At 42.5% G+C, this 13,853-nt stretch overlaps 1 protein-coding gene across 1 annotated transcript in view; it reads left to right on the forward strand.

Annotated features, from left to right (window-relative positions):
- Positions 1-1,866: 1,866 nt before the first annotated feature.
- Col25a1 (collagen type XXV alpha 1 chain) overlaps positions 1,867-13,853 on the forward strand; it is a 391,109-nt gene continuing 379,122 nt past the window's right edge. Inside the window, exons 1-2 of the mRNA XM_059266229.1 lie at positions 1,867-2,163; positions 3,153-3,222. Of these exons, the coding sequence (XP_059122212.1) occupies positions 1,867-2,163; positions 3,153-3,222 (367 nt within the window). The remainder of the gene's footprint in view (positions 2,164-3,152; positions 3,223-13,853) is intronic.

Below are 13,853 nucleotides of genomic sequence, written 5' to 3' on the forward strand. Positions count from 1 at the left end.
GCAAGCTCCGCCAACCAGGTTGGCATGTTGACTGGTATTGTTGTTCAGGTCTTGAGGTCTTGTTTAGGCGACCACTTGTTGAGATTTTATAGGTGCAGCCTTCCTGTCATGTCTAGAACAGTCTTTCTTCTCTGTCCTCTCTCTTTATCCTGGTTCTCTCTTGGCACACATGAGAAGGAGCTGCTCAGTGCAGCATTTTGTTCATTGATTACAGTAGTGAGCAACTGCTTGAGGTTAGCGTGGTTACATTAAGGAGGGTAAGAAAACCACGAATAGTTTCTTAAGGCAGTAAGGAGGAAGAGTTCAAGTTATTGTTTTGCCAAAGTCAATTGGATGCAAAAATGCTACTTGTTATCAATTTAGGGGGAAAAAAAAAATCCCATTAGAGACTTTGTAATTTGATCCAGAAGGAATACCAAGCTGAGAGTCAAGGAAGAGGAAAAATTGACTTCATTCTTTAGCTCTTTCTTAAATCCCGAGAAATGTGTGCCTCAAGCACTCCCCCTTTCAATCCCACAAAACAGGGAATCAGGAAAACACATTAGCACCCTAGTACAGAGTAGGAACCCAGAGCTGCGGGGAAACAGCATCAAGACAAGAGGAAACGGGGGAGGGGCGAGAAAACTTCCCCTGTCGCTTGGAGAATCTGCTGCAAGGCGTGGGAAGGAAGGGAAGTGGGGAAGGTACCCTGCAGACGTCAGCCAGACACTTTGCCTCTGGGCATGTGGGAAAGAACTGAGGGAGGAGGGAAAACATCGCACTAAGGCTAGGTGGAGGAGCTCCCGCGGCTGCTTCTGACTGAGGATCTGGAGGGCTGGAGCGTTCTGCTCCCGTTCTTCCCTTCAGGAGGCCATTCCTCCATTTTCAAACCCAAATAAAGAGGGGGCGCTGGGCTAAGCCGGTGCAAGTCACTCGGCGCAGCAGACCTCGATCCGGCCTCTGGCTAAGGCCGGAGAGGTGGCCTTAGGGGACGCTGAAGTTACACTGTGGCGGGAGGGGAAGGGTCTCCAAGCTCCTCTCCAATCACGGCGGCTGCTGAAGCTATTTTGCATACATTATGCTAATAGGGACCTCCCGCTCCGCTCCCACCCGCGCCTCCGCCCTCTCGTGGGTCCGGGCGGGCTGGGCGAAGGTGAATACATTATGCTAATAAGGAGGCTCCTGCGGGAGGGGGCGGGCCGTGCTGGAGGCGCGCGCGCACGGTCTCACACGCGAGCATCCCGGGGTATTTAAGGCTCGCACACCGGAGGCTGCGGAGCTACTTCTGGGGCCTCGCGGCTCACGACTGCTGCTTGGGTCATTGGGTTCTCCTCTCTCCTCTATCCCTCTGGCCACCCCTCGGGGGCCGCGCTCTCGCCGCGTCTCTCTGCATTTCTTTTTCCTTTTGGCCTTGAACTGATCCAAGTGGGAGACAGGTCGGCGTGTGAAAAGCCCCGGAATAGGTAGAGCTAGGCAGACAGACGCAACAGGTCGGAGCAGGGAAAGGGGCCGGCGGACCCTGCGGACCCTGCGTCTCCGCGCGGGGGGACCACTAAGGAGGTGTCGGATCTTGAGGGGTCAGAAGAGCTGCCCTGGTGGGCTTGATTTCAGCTGTGACCCCCCGGCGCCACACAGCCCCCGGCCAGAGGGGGCTTTTCACTCTCAGCTGGAAGGGGAGAAAGAATCAGGAGGATGGTCCACGCCTGCTGCTGATCCGGACGCCGAGCCAAGCTCAGGTCCACCTCCGAGCGGGGGCTCCGACTCCACCAACTAGTTGTGCAGCCGCGGGGACTGAACTTTGGAGGCACCGGCCCTTCCTCTCGTTTTAAGATAATTGGAGGAGGTAGAGGGGCTGAAGGCGTAAGGGAGGCCGGCGACCCCGCCACGATGTTGGTGAAGAAGCTTGCAGGGAAAGGAGGGGGACGAGAGCCTGGATCAGAAGACCCGCGCCCCTTGGGACAGCGTTGTGCCGGCACCATGGCCTCGTGCGCGGCCCTGGCGACCCTCCTGTCAGTGGTGGCTGTGGTTTCTTGCTTGTATCTTGGGGTGAAAACCAACGACCTCCAGGCGAGGATTGCTGCTCTTGAATCTGCTAAAGGAACCCCTTCCTTTCGTCCGCTGCCTGACACCCTCGATGAGCTGAAGGCTATGGTTCAGGAGAAAGTGGAGCGTCTCTTGGCACAGGTGTGAAAGGCTGGGGTATTTTGCACGTGGATAGTGTTTTGCACAGGTGTGAGTCCTGTAGGCAGGACTAGTTTCAACCCTTACTGTCTACAGAGCCGGCTTGACTGTGGGTGCCGAGTATGGAGTGTGTGTTAAGTACCTTGGGTATTGATTGATACCGAGTCTGTAGCTGAAATCTTCCCTTACTCTTCCATAGTGCTTGCATGCTAAACATATATGAATGTCTAAAAGAGGGAAGGGGGCCTGGATAGTGGGAGTGTGGGGAGGAACATTTCATTTTTTAGTTTTCTGGAGTCTCTTGTGATCTCTCAGTTCTACGGAGAATATTCATTATAGACTTAAGATCTCATATCTCCTTCCCAGGTAAAGGTTAGAAAAATAAGTGTTATTAATATACCAAAGGTAATCATTTAAAAAACAATTCTATATAATTCAAAGTCATAAGTTTCACCCTTCGAATCTTTTCATGTTCAAATACGTCAAAAAAAGTTTGATATTTGGCAAAGGATGCTGTGCAGGTATTGATGAATGTAGAGCCATTGAAGTTGAGAGTTGAAAGGAATCACATCATCTTCAAGGTTGGTTTCAACTCAAGTTAGGGGCTTTACTTCCAATAGAGAGGCCGTTTAGCAGTTGATATTCCCATGCATACTATTGGCCACCATGTTTTCAGACCTGCAGTGTATCACTGCCAGGCTTTTGCACTGAGTGTCTGTGCTTGGGCTGGAGGAGAGGATGGTGGGAATTGAAGACCTGAGAAAGGTGTTAGCCAAACCCTGCAATCCTGCTACCACGTCAGTGGTCACTGTCTTATTTTAGGACTTGGATTCTGTTACTTTTTGAATAGAGTCCAAGTACCTATGTAAATATTCCTTATACAAGCTATCGAATGCTGGTAAAGCAGGCATGTAGCCAGAGAGTCCCTGAGAGTCCATTTCTCTTCAGTGCTACTGATGATTGTGTTAATATACCTCTGCTTTTTCCTACAGAAATCCTATGAACATATGGCTAAAATAAGAATCGCAAGAGAGGCATCTTCAGAGTGCAACTGCCCAGCAGGTAAAATAGACATCAGTTAGCAATGCTTCCTCCACAGCAGAACACACACACACACACACACACACACACACACACACACACACACACGTCTTGTGCTGTCAAGTCTACCTGTAATAATAGTAAAGAAAGAATGCAGGCCCAGCCTGCTTTAATAAAACCAACATGCCTCAGTCCAAAAGATGGCAAAAAAAAAAAAATGCTAAGTATTATTTTATGCGGGATCCTAAGGTCTGCTATGAGAAAGTGAGGAAGCTAGAGATGGTCACCATGGATAATATGGACAAGATGATATACAAAGATAGAGTTCTTGGAGTCACAGATCCAAAGTCTTCCATGATCTTATTAAATAATGTCAGTTTTTTTGTGTGTGCACCATGTGCGTGAAAATGACTGTTGAACTCTTAGGTTCTGAATTCCCTGGTGTCTAATGCTCCGACAGTGCAGGTTTGTTGCCCGCCTCTGGCGTATGACTACATGTGTAAATCACCTCTTCTTCCTCACTGGCTTGTATTCTGTCCTATCAAAGAGACTCTCTCTCCTGTCTCACAGCAGAAGACCAGATGAAGCCTATTCTTTATCTTGAACTCCCATTCCAAACTATTGCATTCTCAATGACCTCTCAGGATGGGCTCTTATCTATTTACTGTATTTGTGGGCAGTTTTAGGGAACCATGTTAATGGCAGTACCTAAGAGAATGGGGAAGAGAGACATCAATGAGTAACACCCCCACACCCCAGCCAGCCAAGGTAATTGTAATTCCTTTCACAGATCTCTGAGACTCAGTATTTATCTGTAGATTTAACAATTTAAAAGATCTTAGATGATGGTCATCAAACCCCATGAGTGTTAATGCTTTTTCAGATAAACACTGTAATGCATTTATGAACATTTAGTTTCTTTTATCAGACATGCAAAGTGATTCTTTTACATTTTATTTCATGTTCAAGAACATGATATTTATGTAGTTAGGTGTTGCATAGTTGCATTTGGTCAACGACAGATCACACTGTGCTGTGTAGGATAGAGGTCTTATAAGATTACATCATTTATTGATATTATAGTCATTTCAGTTTATGAAGTGCAGTGTATGAAATTGTCTAACAACACAATTCTCCCTGGTAAGTAGTACATGACTGTATATGGAAAGGCTAGTTCTTGTATTTTCTTAATATCTTGAATTATTTTTGATATGGTCAACACAGCTGCCATCTTTTACACATCAGCTTAAAATATGGACACCAGGTTGTAGAGCATATACATTTAAAAGAAACTTTTTAAAAATTACATTTAGTGCCCGCATGCACATGCCTATGGCCATGTGTGTGCAGTGGCACTTGTGTGGAAGTCAGAGGGCAACCTGCAGGACTTAGCTTTGTAATGCCACCAAGTGGATCCCAAGGATCAAAGCCAGGTCATCGGGCTTGGTGACAAGGGCCTTTCCCCACTGAGCCATCTCATTGGCCCTAAGCACAGAAATTATATATCCGATTACATTGTTCACCATACTGCAACCATACTTTTTTCAAATAAAGCCTTTCGATTAGGAAGACACTGCTTTGGATTGATGGTAAAGACCTGTTATTCCAGCTATGCAGAAGGTTGAGGCAGGAGGATTATGAGTTCAGTGCATGCCAGGGCTACAACTTGTAAGACAGTCTTAACATCAGAAGGTTAAAAAAAGATGTTTAGAGATCTTGGTGTAGCTCAGTTTTAGAACACTAGCCTAGCATGTGTGAGACCCTAGGTCTAACCCCACAATACACAGGGGAAATTTTATATGTTATATGTGAATATTTGACAATTTAAGTTACCTCTTTTGTTAGAAGGAGATCAAAGAAGGAGTTAGCATTTGAACATGTAGCTTTTGTTCTTAGTTGTTTTGAGTTGGGACAGACCTCAGGAGTCAGATATTTAAGGAAGTCACATTTCCAGCAGAGGATTAAACACATAATCACCTCATCACGTTTGGGACTATTTAAATTCTAAGACACCTGGTACTGAGAGTCACTGACCACACCCTTCAGAGTCCAGTACTTTTGGTATGTAATGTTTTGTTAACTGTATTTAAAGCAGTATTTCATTCATTGGATTCTTACTGAATTGGGTAAAAAGTTGAAAAGTAACCTCTACTGCTCTGAATTCTATTTTCTGTGACTGATTCTATTTTCTGATGTCACTGCTCATGATGTTTAATGTAACTTAATTATCACTTGATCTGGAAGAAAGCTACCATACTTAAAGTTGGACTTATGTTATCTCGGAAGATAACACTGGAACACTGGAGTGTTTTTCAATATAACACGACAATGTAAATGGGATTTTCTTGGCTTTTTTTTTTTTTATTTATTTATTTATTTTTTTTTCTGGTTGGCTCTCTGTAACAGCTGCTTTACCTCCTCATCACCACTAGAGCCCCACATCACATCAGTTTTTACCTGGCTTCTTGAGCAGCAACTCTTGAAAGGTGTACGTACCTTCCAGTGCATGGAACCAAATAATCACTGTTCTGGAAACAATCCTTTCTGCTTGGATAGTAATCAGACATTCTAAAAATAAAGATGTTATATCCTGGAGAGAAGGATTTTGAAATATGGTCAGTGAGATATTGTCTTAGGGAATGAGTAGGCCAGCCAAGGATTAGAAGAGGATACAGCACTTCCCACCTGGGTTGGCTCTAGCTGTGGTCCACAGTGACTAAGAATTGTCACAAAGACATCTGTTTGCAGGACAGAGCTAGACAAGTCTGTGACCTCAGCTCAGTTCCTGTGGACAGATGCCCACTCCTTGAAGTTGACACTCTTGTTGACAGTCTCAGTAACAGAGCCAAAGGCTGATAGCAAAAAAGTAATGCTGTGTTGTTCGTGTTCACTCTAAGTGCTTTTGATAGAACATGGTTCCTGACGGGTTGGTCCAGGTAGGGTAAAAGGAAATAATAACATTTATAGTTTGTTTGCTTTTGTTTTATTCCCAGGAAGGGGTATCTTGGGAGAAGGATGAGCTATTTATTGAATAGTTTCTTAATCTAAGAAATGTATTCTCTAATTTTCATAACAACTCAGAGAATTAACTCCAAGTGATCTACTTTTATAGATGAGGAAGAAAATAGTTAGTGTACTAAAGTCAAGGTGAGGATTCATGTTGGCATCTGAGGGAACTGGAAGTCCATTCTTGATGAGGAGTCAAGAATGAGCATTTAGAGCAGAATGCCTCTGGACTGGAATCTGGATCTGCTACTGATAATGTGTGACCTTTGTTGAACTAAAGAACCAAGTGTGTTCCATTTCCTCATCTGAAAACAAACACACACACATGCATGCACACATGCACACACACATGCACACGCATGCACAGTCCCAGAAAAGGCTTTCTCACAGGGTGATGGTTTTTGTAGTCTGTTTGATTTTTAGTGAGTTGTGTGTTAAGTTGCAGTTGCTGTCTTTTATCTTTTTGCCTCCTCAATGCTCTACAAACACTTCACCACTAAGCTACACTACTGAGCCAGACCTTAAACCTGTCATTTTTTCTTGCTATTTAACTCTAGTGGACAGAGTTACATGGTATAGGTAGGAAAAGAATCTTTGAGATGTCTTCTCAGAACCCAGTGTTGAATTAACGATGAGCTTTGACTAAAACTGTGGTTATTTGAGCAGATATGTATGTAAATCACACACACAGGTAATCAGACTAGAGTTTCTCTTGTTGTTGTACCGGTAACTTTTTTTTTTTTTTTTACAGATATTTACATTAGTCTCTTAAGTTATTTTTATCAACATTACAGGGAGAACTTTGGACATTTTAGGTGAAGTGTGACTAAAGAACACAGGGCCTGGGCTTACTTGAGCATGGATAGTCAAAAGTATCTTTGTAGTTTCAATATCAGATATTTATAGACAGCTTACCTGTCTGACTCATTTCAGACTTATTTTTAGTAGCTTTTCTGAGGTATAATTTATATTTCACCCATCTTAAGGTTTGTAATAAATCTTTATTTGGGCTGCCATCCACTGCAGTCTAGGTTTAGATCATTTTTGCCTCCTGACAGCTCACATTGACTTGTGAACTCAGGAGAACCTTTATTTTAGAAAAGTTTTGCTTTGGAGAGACTCCAGAATAACGAACAAAAAAACCTTGTACATCAAAGCTCTGTTTAGCAGAGCCCTTGACTTAGCAGTAGCGAGGCCTGGGAGATCCAGCTGGTGTTTGGGGCCTGGCCTCTATAAAGCTTGACCTTCACGTGAGAGAATAAGTTGGCTCATTCTGTGGATAGAATTTTGCCTTGGGGTCTCTCTTGGTGCCTTACGTAAAACTATGTATAAATCAGGCATGTTTGCAGAAGATCCTCTATGTAGAAGCTGATAGAGAATGGTGGGAGCCAGACAGCCAAACAGAAGAGGTTAGACCATTATTTTCGAAGGCCCCTGAATACCTTCCACCTCTGTGGAAATGATTATATATGAAGGAAGAGTATGTGTAAGGAAATTGAGGAGCCTCACATTCTTAACTGTGACACAGGCGCAGGGATCTGGCTGAAGGACATCGTTTCCCATGGTTTCAGAAGAGCCTTAGATTGCCTTTCTTATATAAAGTATAGAAAACTATTTCTTACTAATATTTCACTTGGGCTATATCCTCCTTTTAAAGAGGCCGCACAATAGATGGAGTACATCAAGTAAGAGAGTCATAGTTTTTAGATCTTAATTATATAAAGGAGCATCAGAAGCAGTTTGTAGACCATGAATGCAAATGCTTAAATATTATTTAATGGGAATGACAGACATTCTTCTCTTGTAAGACTAAACAGCACAGTGTGACATGCCAGTACCTCCAGGCATTCATGTTAAATTGTTTTGGTTCTAATGAGAACAACAGTTTGGGTGTGGCACTTTCAGTTGGTCTAGCAGTGACAGCTGGCAAAATGCCCCAGTCAAAGGACCAAGGACAAATTGCCTCTTGAAGCAGTGCTCTTGGGTTTAACTTCCTGTTTGCTGCTCTTGTCTGTAAATTAAGAGGCTGTTTCTTTATATCCTTTTTCTTAGTAAGTCCGTGTTTTGATGAGCTGGGAGTTATCAGAGAGAAAGGTGTCAATTCTTCATGGAGCTCAGTTCACTCTTGCTCATTCTAGCAAGAATGTGTAGGAACAAGTCTCTCAGGGCTGGGATAACCTACTCCGCTTCCAATGGACAGACTTTGTCACTGTGCAGAATCAACCCCACGGTGTTGAGGAAAGAGGGTGATTGCATTGTCATTGTGAGGAATCAACCCCACGGCGTTGTGGAAAGCAAGGTGATTGCATTGTTATTGTGCAGAATCAACCCCACAGCGTTGAGGAAGGCCGAGTCTGACTGGCAGGCTTAGTTAGGTCTGGGAATGGAGAAGGAATGTTTGATCAGCATCAGGATTAGGTAGAGGGGGGCAGGCAAAGAAACATGCCAGAATCAGGATGACTCTGCAGCTGGGGGGCATTTCCTGCCACAGGGGCATTCCCACTAGACACTTAGCCAAGTAGCATCAGCCTGTTATCTTGAGTGGAAGCCATCCAAAAATGATCACGAAAAAGTGTTTTAGTTCCCTCCTCGGCCTTTATAAACATCACTTGGTAGTTTGATGGAAGCTGAGAATGTGAAAACAAGGTGTGAGTCAGTCTGGTCTAAACACAGAAGCATCCCCACCCCGCCTTGGTTTGCCAATATGGGTGAAATTTCGGGCTGTGGTTTCACGTACCACAATATTTAACACTTTTCGCCCCTCCCCCCAATTTGTGTTTAAAACAGACTGTGGTTTGCCCAGATGCCTGATTTCCAGACATGGATATTTATTGGTATCTTGTGGGATTTGTTCTGCAATTCTACACAGAAAAAAAAAACCTGCTTAAAATTTGACTTTATAAAGGAGTCAATGCTAAGAGTGGGATGCTGAAGTAAGTGGAAACTCTGTAACAAGGCAGAAGTGAGCACTTTTCATTGGTGTCCTATATTCCTGTTGGTGTCCTAATTCCTTCAAATGACTGTTCTGTAGGTCACTGGATGATGGAATTCCTTGAGGAAGTGGCACCAAGTGGCAAGCACCTCCTCTTTGTGACCACAAGGGGGAGGAACTGAGTTGAATAGCAGGACACGCCCTCTCCCCCAGCCCATTCTGCCTTTTCCTTTCCCAGTTACATCCATTGTCCATTGACATCTATTTCTTGATTTCTGTTTGCCACAAAAAAGAGGAGGAAGCAAGGAATTTCTGTGAGATTTGAAGATTGCAGTATCTTACTACATTCGAGATACTTCAAATGAACATATTTTTGCTTTATTTATACAAAGTCTTACGTAGTTTAGGCTATCCTTCAAATCAAAATGTAGAAGGAGATGACCCTGTATTTTTGGTCCTTCTGTCTCTACAGCCCAAATGCTATGACCACAGGTGTGCACCATTATATTTGGTTTTGTGTGATGTGTGTTAGAAAGCACCCTATTAACTGAGCTGTGTTGCTAGCCCCCAATTTCACATTTATTTCAGGCAGAGTTTGGCTGTTAAGTAGGTAGGTTTACAGCTATGATCTTTGGGCTGGTATTTCAATATTTAGAAAAAAATGAACTAAGTTGAATTGAATTTGTCCAATGGGGATTTTAGCTTCAAATTTCATAGACTCCAGAACAACCGAGGATTGCTGTCATGCTGCTGATGTCGATGTCTCTGGAGTGTCTACCTCGGCCTCAGTCGAACGCGTGAGAATTGAAGCATTCCTGATTTTGCCCTGTATTTCTTTCCTTAGCCTTATCATCAAATAGTCTTTTTTCCCCTACAAGGGCATGGTTAGTAGATAGTGGCATTAGTTGTTAGAAATGCTAACATTGTGCTCATTTGATTACTAATAATTTAGATTTTTAAGAGTTCCAGTGTCCTAGATTATAAGAACGTCTGCCATTCTTTACAACATTTAGGTCAGATTCTACAAACTCTTTCGGACTCATCTTTACATAACACACATGCTCATACACATGTACATATACACAAAAAATAATACATGTAAAACAAATTAAATGTGCTGACCACTTTTTAAAAGATTTATTCATTCATGAGTGTGTGTGTGTACATGCATGCATGTGTGCATGCGCGTGTGTGCGCGCGTGTGCTCGTGTGCGCGCACATGTGCATTCACATACATGTGACTGTCCACAGAGGCCAGAAGATAGTGTCATATCTCCTGGAGCTGGAGTTACAGGTGGCATGAGCTGCCTAATGTAGATGCTGGGAATTGAACTCTGGGTTTCTGCAAGAGAAGTCAACGTTCTTAATCCCTGAGTTCCCTTTCCAGTCCCCACATTTTAAATATAAGGATAAAATCTTTCTCTTGTCCATCATTTTCTTCACGGGGCCCTTGGGAGCATCACCAAAGAATCTTTGTAACAGGCTTCTTTGGGGCCACCAACCAGCTCCCAAATCATGACATGGAGACTTATTGTTAGTTATGAATGCTTGGCCTTATGCTTGTCCCAACTTATTTTATAACTTATTTTAACCTGTTTCTCTTCATCTATGTTTTGCCTCAGGGCCTTTTGCCTTTCTTTCATTCTGTATGTCCTACTTTGTGTCTGGCTGGCTGGTAGCTGCCTGTCTTCTGGCCCAGGGCATGTCCCTCTCTTTCTCCCTCATTCTCTCTCCTCTCTCAAGCCTAGATGCCTCCTCTTACTTATTCTCTCTGCCCACCAGCCCTGTCTATCCCTCTACTCCCTAGCTATTGGCCGTTTAGCTTTTTGTTAGACCAATCAGATGCCTTAGGCAGGCAAAGCCACACATCTTTACATTGTTAAACAAATGCAGCATAAACAAATGTAACACATCTTTACATTGTTAAACAAATGCAGCATGAACAAATGTAATACATCTTCACATTGTTAAACAAATGTAGCATAAACAAATGTAACACATCTTTAAATAGTTAAAGTAATATTCTATAACAAATCTTAGGACTCTATGGAACACTGTTAGAAAAATTACTAAAAGTGCTATCTATGGTCAGTGTCACACTGGAAGCTCTTTAGAAATATACTGCACTTGTCAACACAGAACTCATCTTCAGAATTCCACACTAGAAATGTTTCTAGAAGTGATGGAGTTAAATTATAGAGAGAAATGATTTGAACAGACATGGCTATTCTTTTGAATTTGCGTATTAACATGGGTTGTAGAGTCCATCAATGACAGTAAGACTCTCTAGAAATTAACAGTATTTTGTCCAATAATGGGTGAGACTTGCAGTCCCTTTTACAGAGAAATTGTCAATCTGTGTCTAGCCCCATGGTAGCGAGTGCTGCAGAAGGGACATGGAAAGAGGGTCCTCTGTCTTTGAAATGAGTGTCCACTGCTATCAGCACTGTTGGCTGGTTGTGGACAGTCATTTGAATACAACGCCTTCCCCAGTAGTCTTGTAGGACATGGAGTAGAGCTGTAAGTCAGTGGTGAGCAATTTTTCTCTTGATAACGTAATTCTCAAATTATGGACTTCAAGGAAGTCTAGATGAGAAAATAAGCCTTATTTTTAGCTAGCTGTGTTACTTTATGAGAGAAGTCAGTTATCTACAAAGCAGCAAACATGGGAGAGTGATCAAGCAAGGAAGGCTAGAAAGATTATATGCCAAATAAAGGCATGGTAAGCTACAAAAAACAAAAACAAAAGCAAAAGCAAAAACAAAAAAACAAACAAACATCCCCAACTCTGTCTCCTAACTTGGCTTCCCCCGCTGCTCTGGCCTCCCAGCCCAGTTTAAACAGTAAGCCCACTCCTACAATTCATGAGATGCATCTGGAAGTTTTTAATAAAAGAAAACCTCTAGCATTGAGAAATGACATCCGTAAAGAAACTGAGGCTTTTACGTTCTTGTATTGAGTTTCCTTCTGTGCAGAGTTATTTAAGGCTCTAAATTCCAGCTACTTCTAAGGATGGGTTTCCTGAACATTAGGATTGTTCTTGCAATCAAATTCTGAATGAGGAATGCAATGTGTACTGGTAAAATTTATGCTGTCATTTTTTTAAATATAAAAATGGCTAATTTAGTTTTATAGTAAAGGATATACTTGGATTGAGAGATCTGGGTATATTTTGCATTTTTCTATGTAAACCCACAATGAATTAGACTCAGAGTATGTTTTACTTTAAACTTTTATATTTTTTCAGCAGAAAACCCTTGTTTCTATCAGCAATAGTCAGGAAGAAAGCAGACAGAGGAATTTTATAATCAGCTGCATAGCGTCCTGATGTGTATCATATATCACTTCCTCATCATTTTTAATTTATTACCAGTCTGCACTTTTGTTTAACTGTAATCATGTGCTACTAGCATTTTAAACAGTTACACTGGCTGCATGCTTATGAGATGTGATGAGATTAATAATCTTAGTTGGACTTCTGAAAACTAGGAGTAAGTACAAGCACATGCCTGGGCAGAGGAGCGATGCTCTGTCAGATTCTCAGTGAAACAGTGTTGCCTGAATAGGCTCTGCTGTTGGAACAGCACGTGAAATTACAAAGACAGAAGACTTCACTCCCTATTCTGGTCAGGCCACTTTATTTCTTCTCTCTGTCCTTGCATAAAATAAACTCTTTCCTGCATCCTTTAGTTTAGTGTGTGTGTGTGTGTGTGTGTGTGTGTGTGTGTGTGTGTGTGTGTATGTGTATGTGTGTATGTATACACCTGAGTGCAATGCCTGCAGAGGCCAGAAGAGGGTGTCAGATCTCCTAGAGCTGGAGTTACAGGAGGTAGTCAGCTGCCATGTGGATGTTGGGAACTGAATCCTGGTCCTCTGCAAGAGCACTATGTACTCTTAAATGTTAACCCATCTCTCCAGCCCCTCCCCTTTCATTCTTTGACTGCCTTGGTCATTGTCTGGTCCTAAAGCCTCTAACCTTTCCTGGAAACAGCTGTATTTATGATCCAGTTCAGCAGTACTATCAAGGAACATCAATATCAAACAGCAATGGTATTCCCAGATTTCAGAAGGTGACAGTTTTCTCAAAAATTGTTAAAAGGTAATTTTCAAAAGAAGGGGGAAATTATCCCTTTCTAAAAGGAACATGGCTTCAGGATCTTAGCTCGTTAAGGAAGGAACTAATAAGATGTCATAACCATTCAAAAGGAAGTTCACAGACACCTATAGTTCAGAAATGAGAAATGGATGTATAAATGGAGGTAAAATGGACTAGTCCATAGTGACAGAGGGAAGTCATTTGCATTGGCAAATTACCTATCTATAGATGAGAGTTTATTTTACTTTGGCATTATTTATCTACAACTTACCAAGTTATATGATGCCTCCTGGAGAATCAAGAGTCAGACAATCAGGAAGGGTGTGGTCTGAATAGTCTCTTCTGGAGTACAATGTTTCCCTTACATTTGTACAGCACCGGACTGGAAGCCATACTTCAAAGAGTAGGCCAGTGAAGCAAAGCTGAATCCCTTGGTACTGTTTACAGCAGTAATGATTATTTATCCCATGTTCTTCTATGTGTATGAGTTATATGCTGGTCAAATGCTTTCTCATTGTTGTTAACCCCAGTTATGTAAAGGACAGTTCCTTTTAGCTTAGCTTACATACTAAGCTCATACAGGTGCTGGCTGATTGGTGTGCCTGCATCACAGGTACA

Source organism: Peromyscus eremicus, chromosome 6 (genome assembly GCF_949786415.1).
Source record: "Peromyscus eremicus chromosome 6, PerEre_H2_v1, whole genome shotgun sequence".
Taxonomy (NCBI): domain Eukaryota; kingdom Metazoa; phylum Chordata; class Mammalia; order Rodentia; family Cricetidae; genus Peromyscus; species Peromyscus eremicus.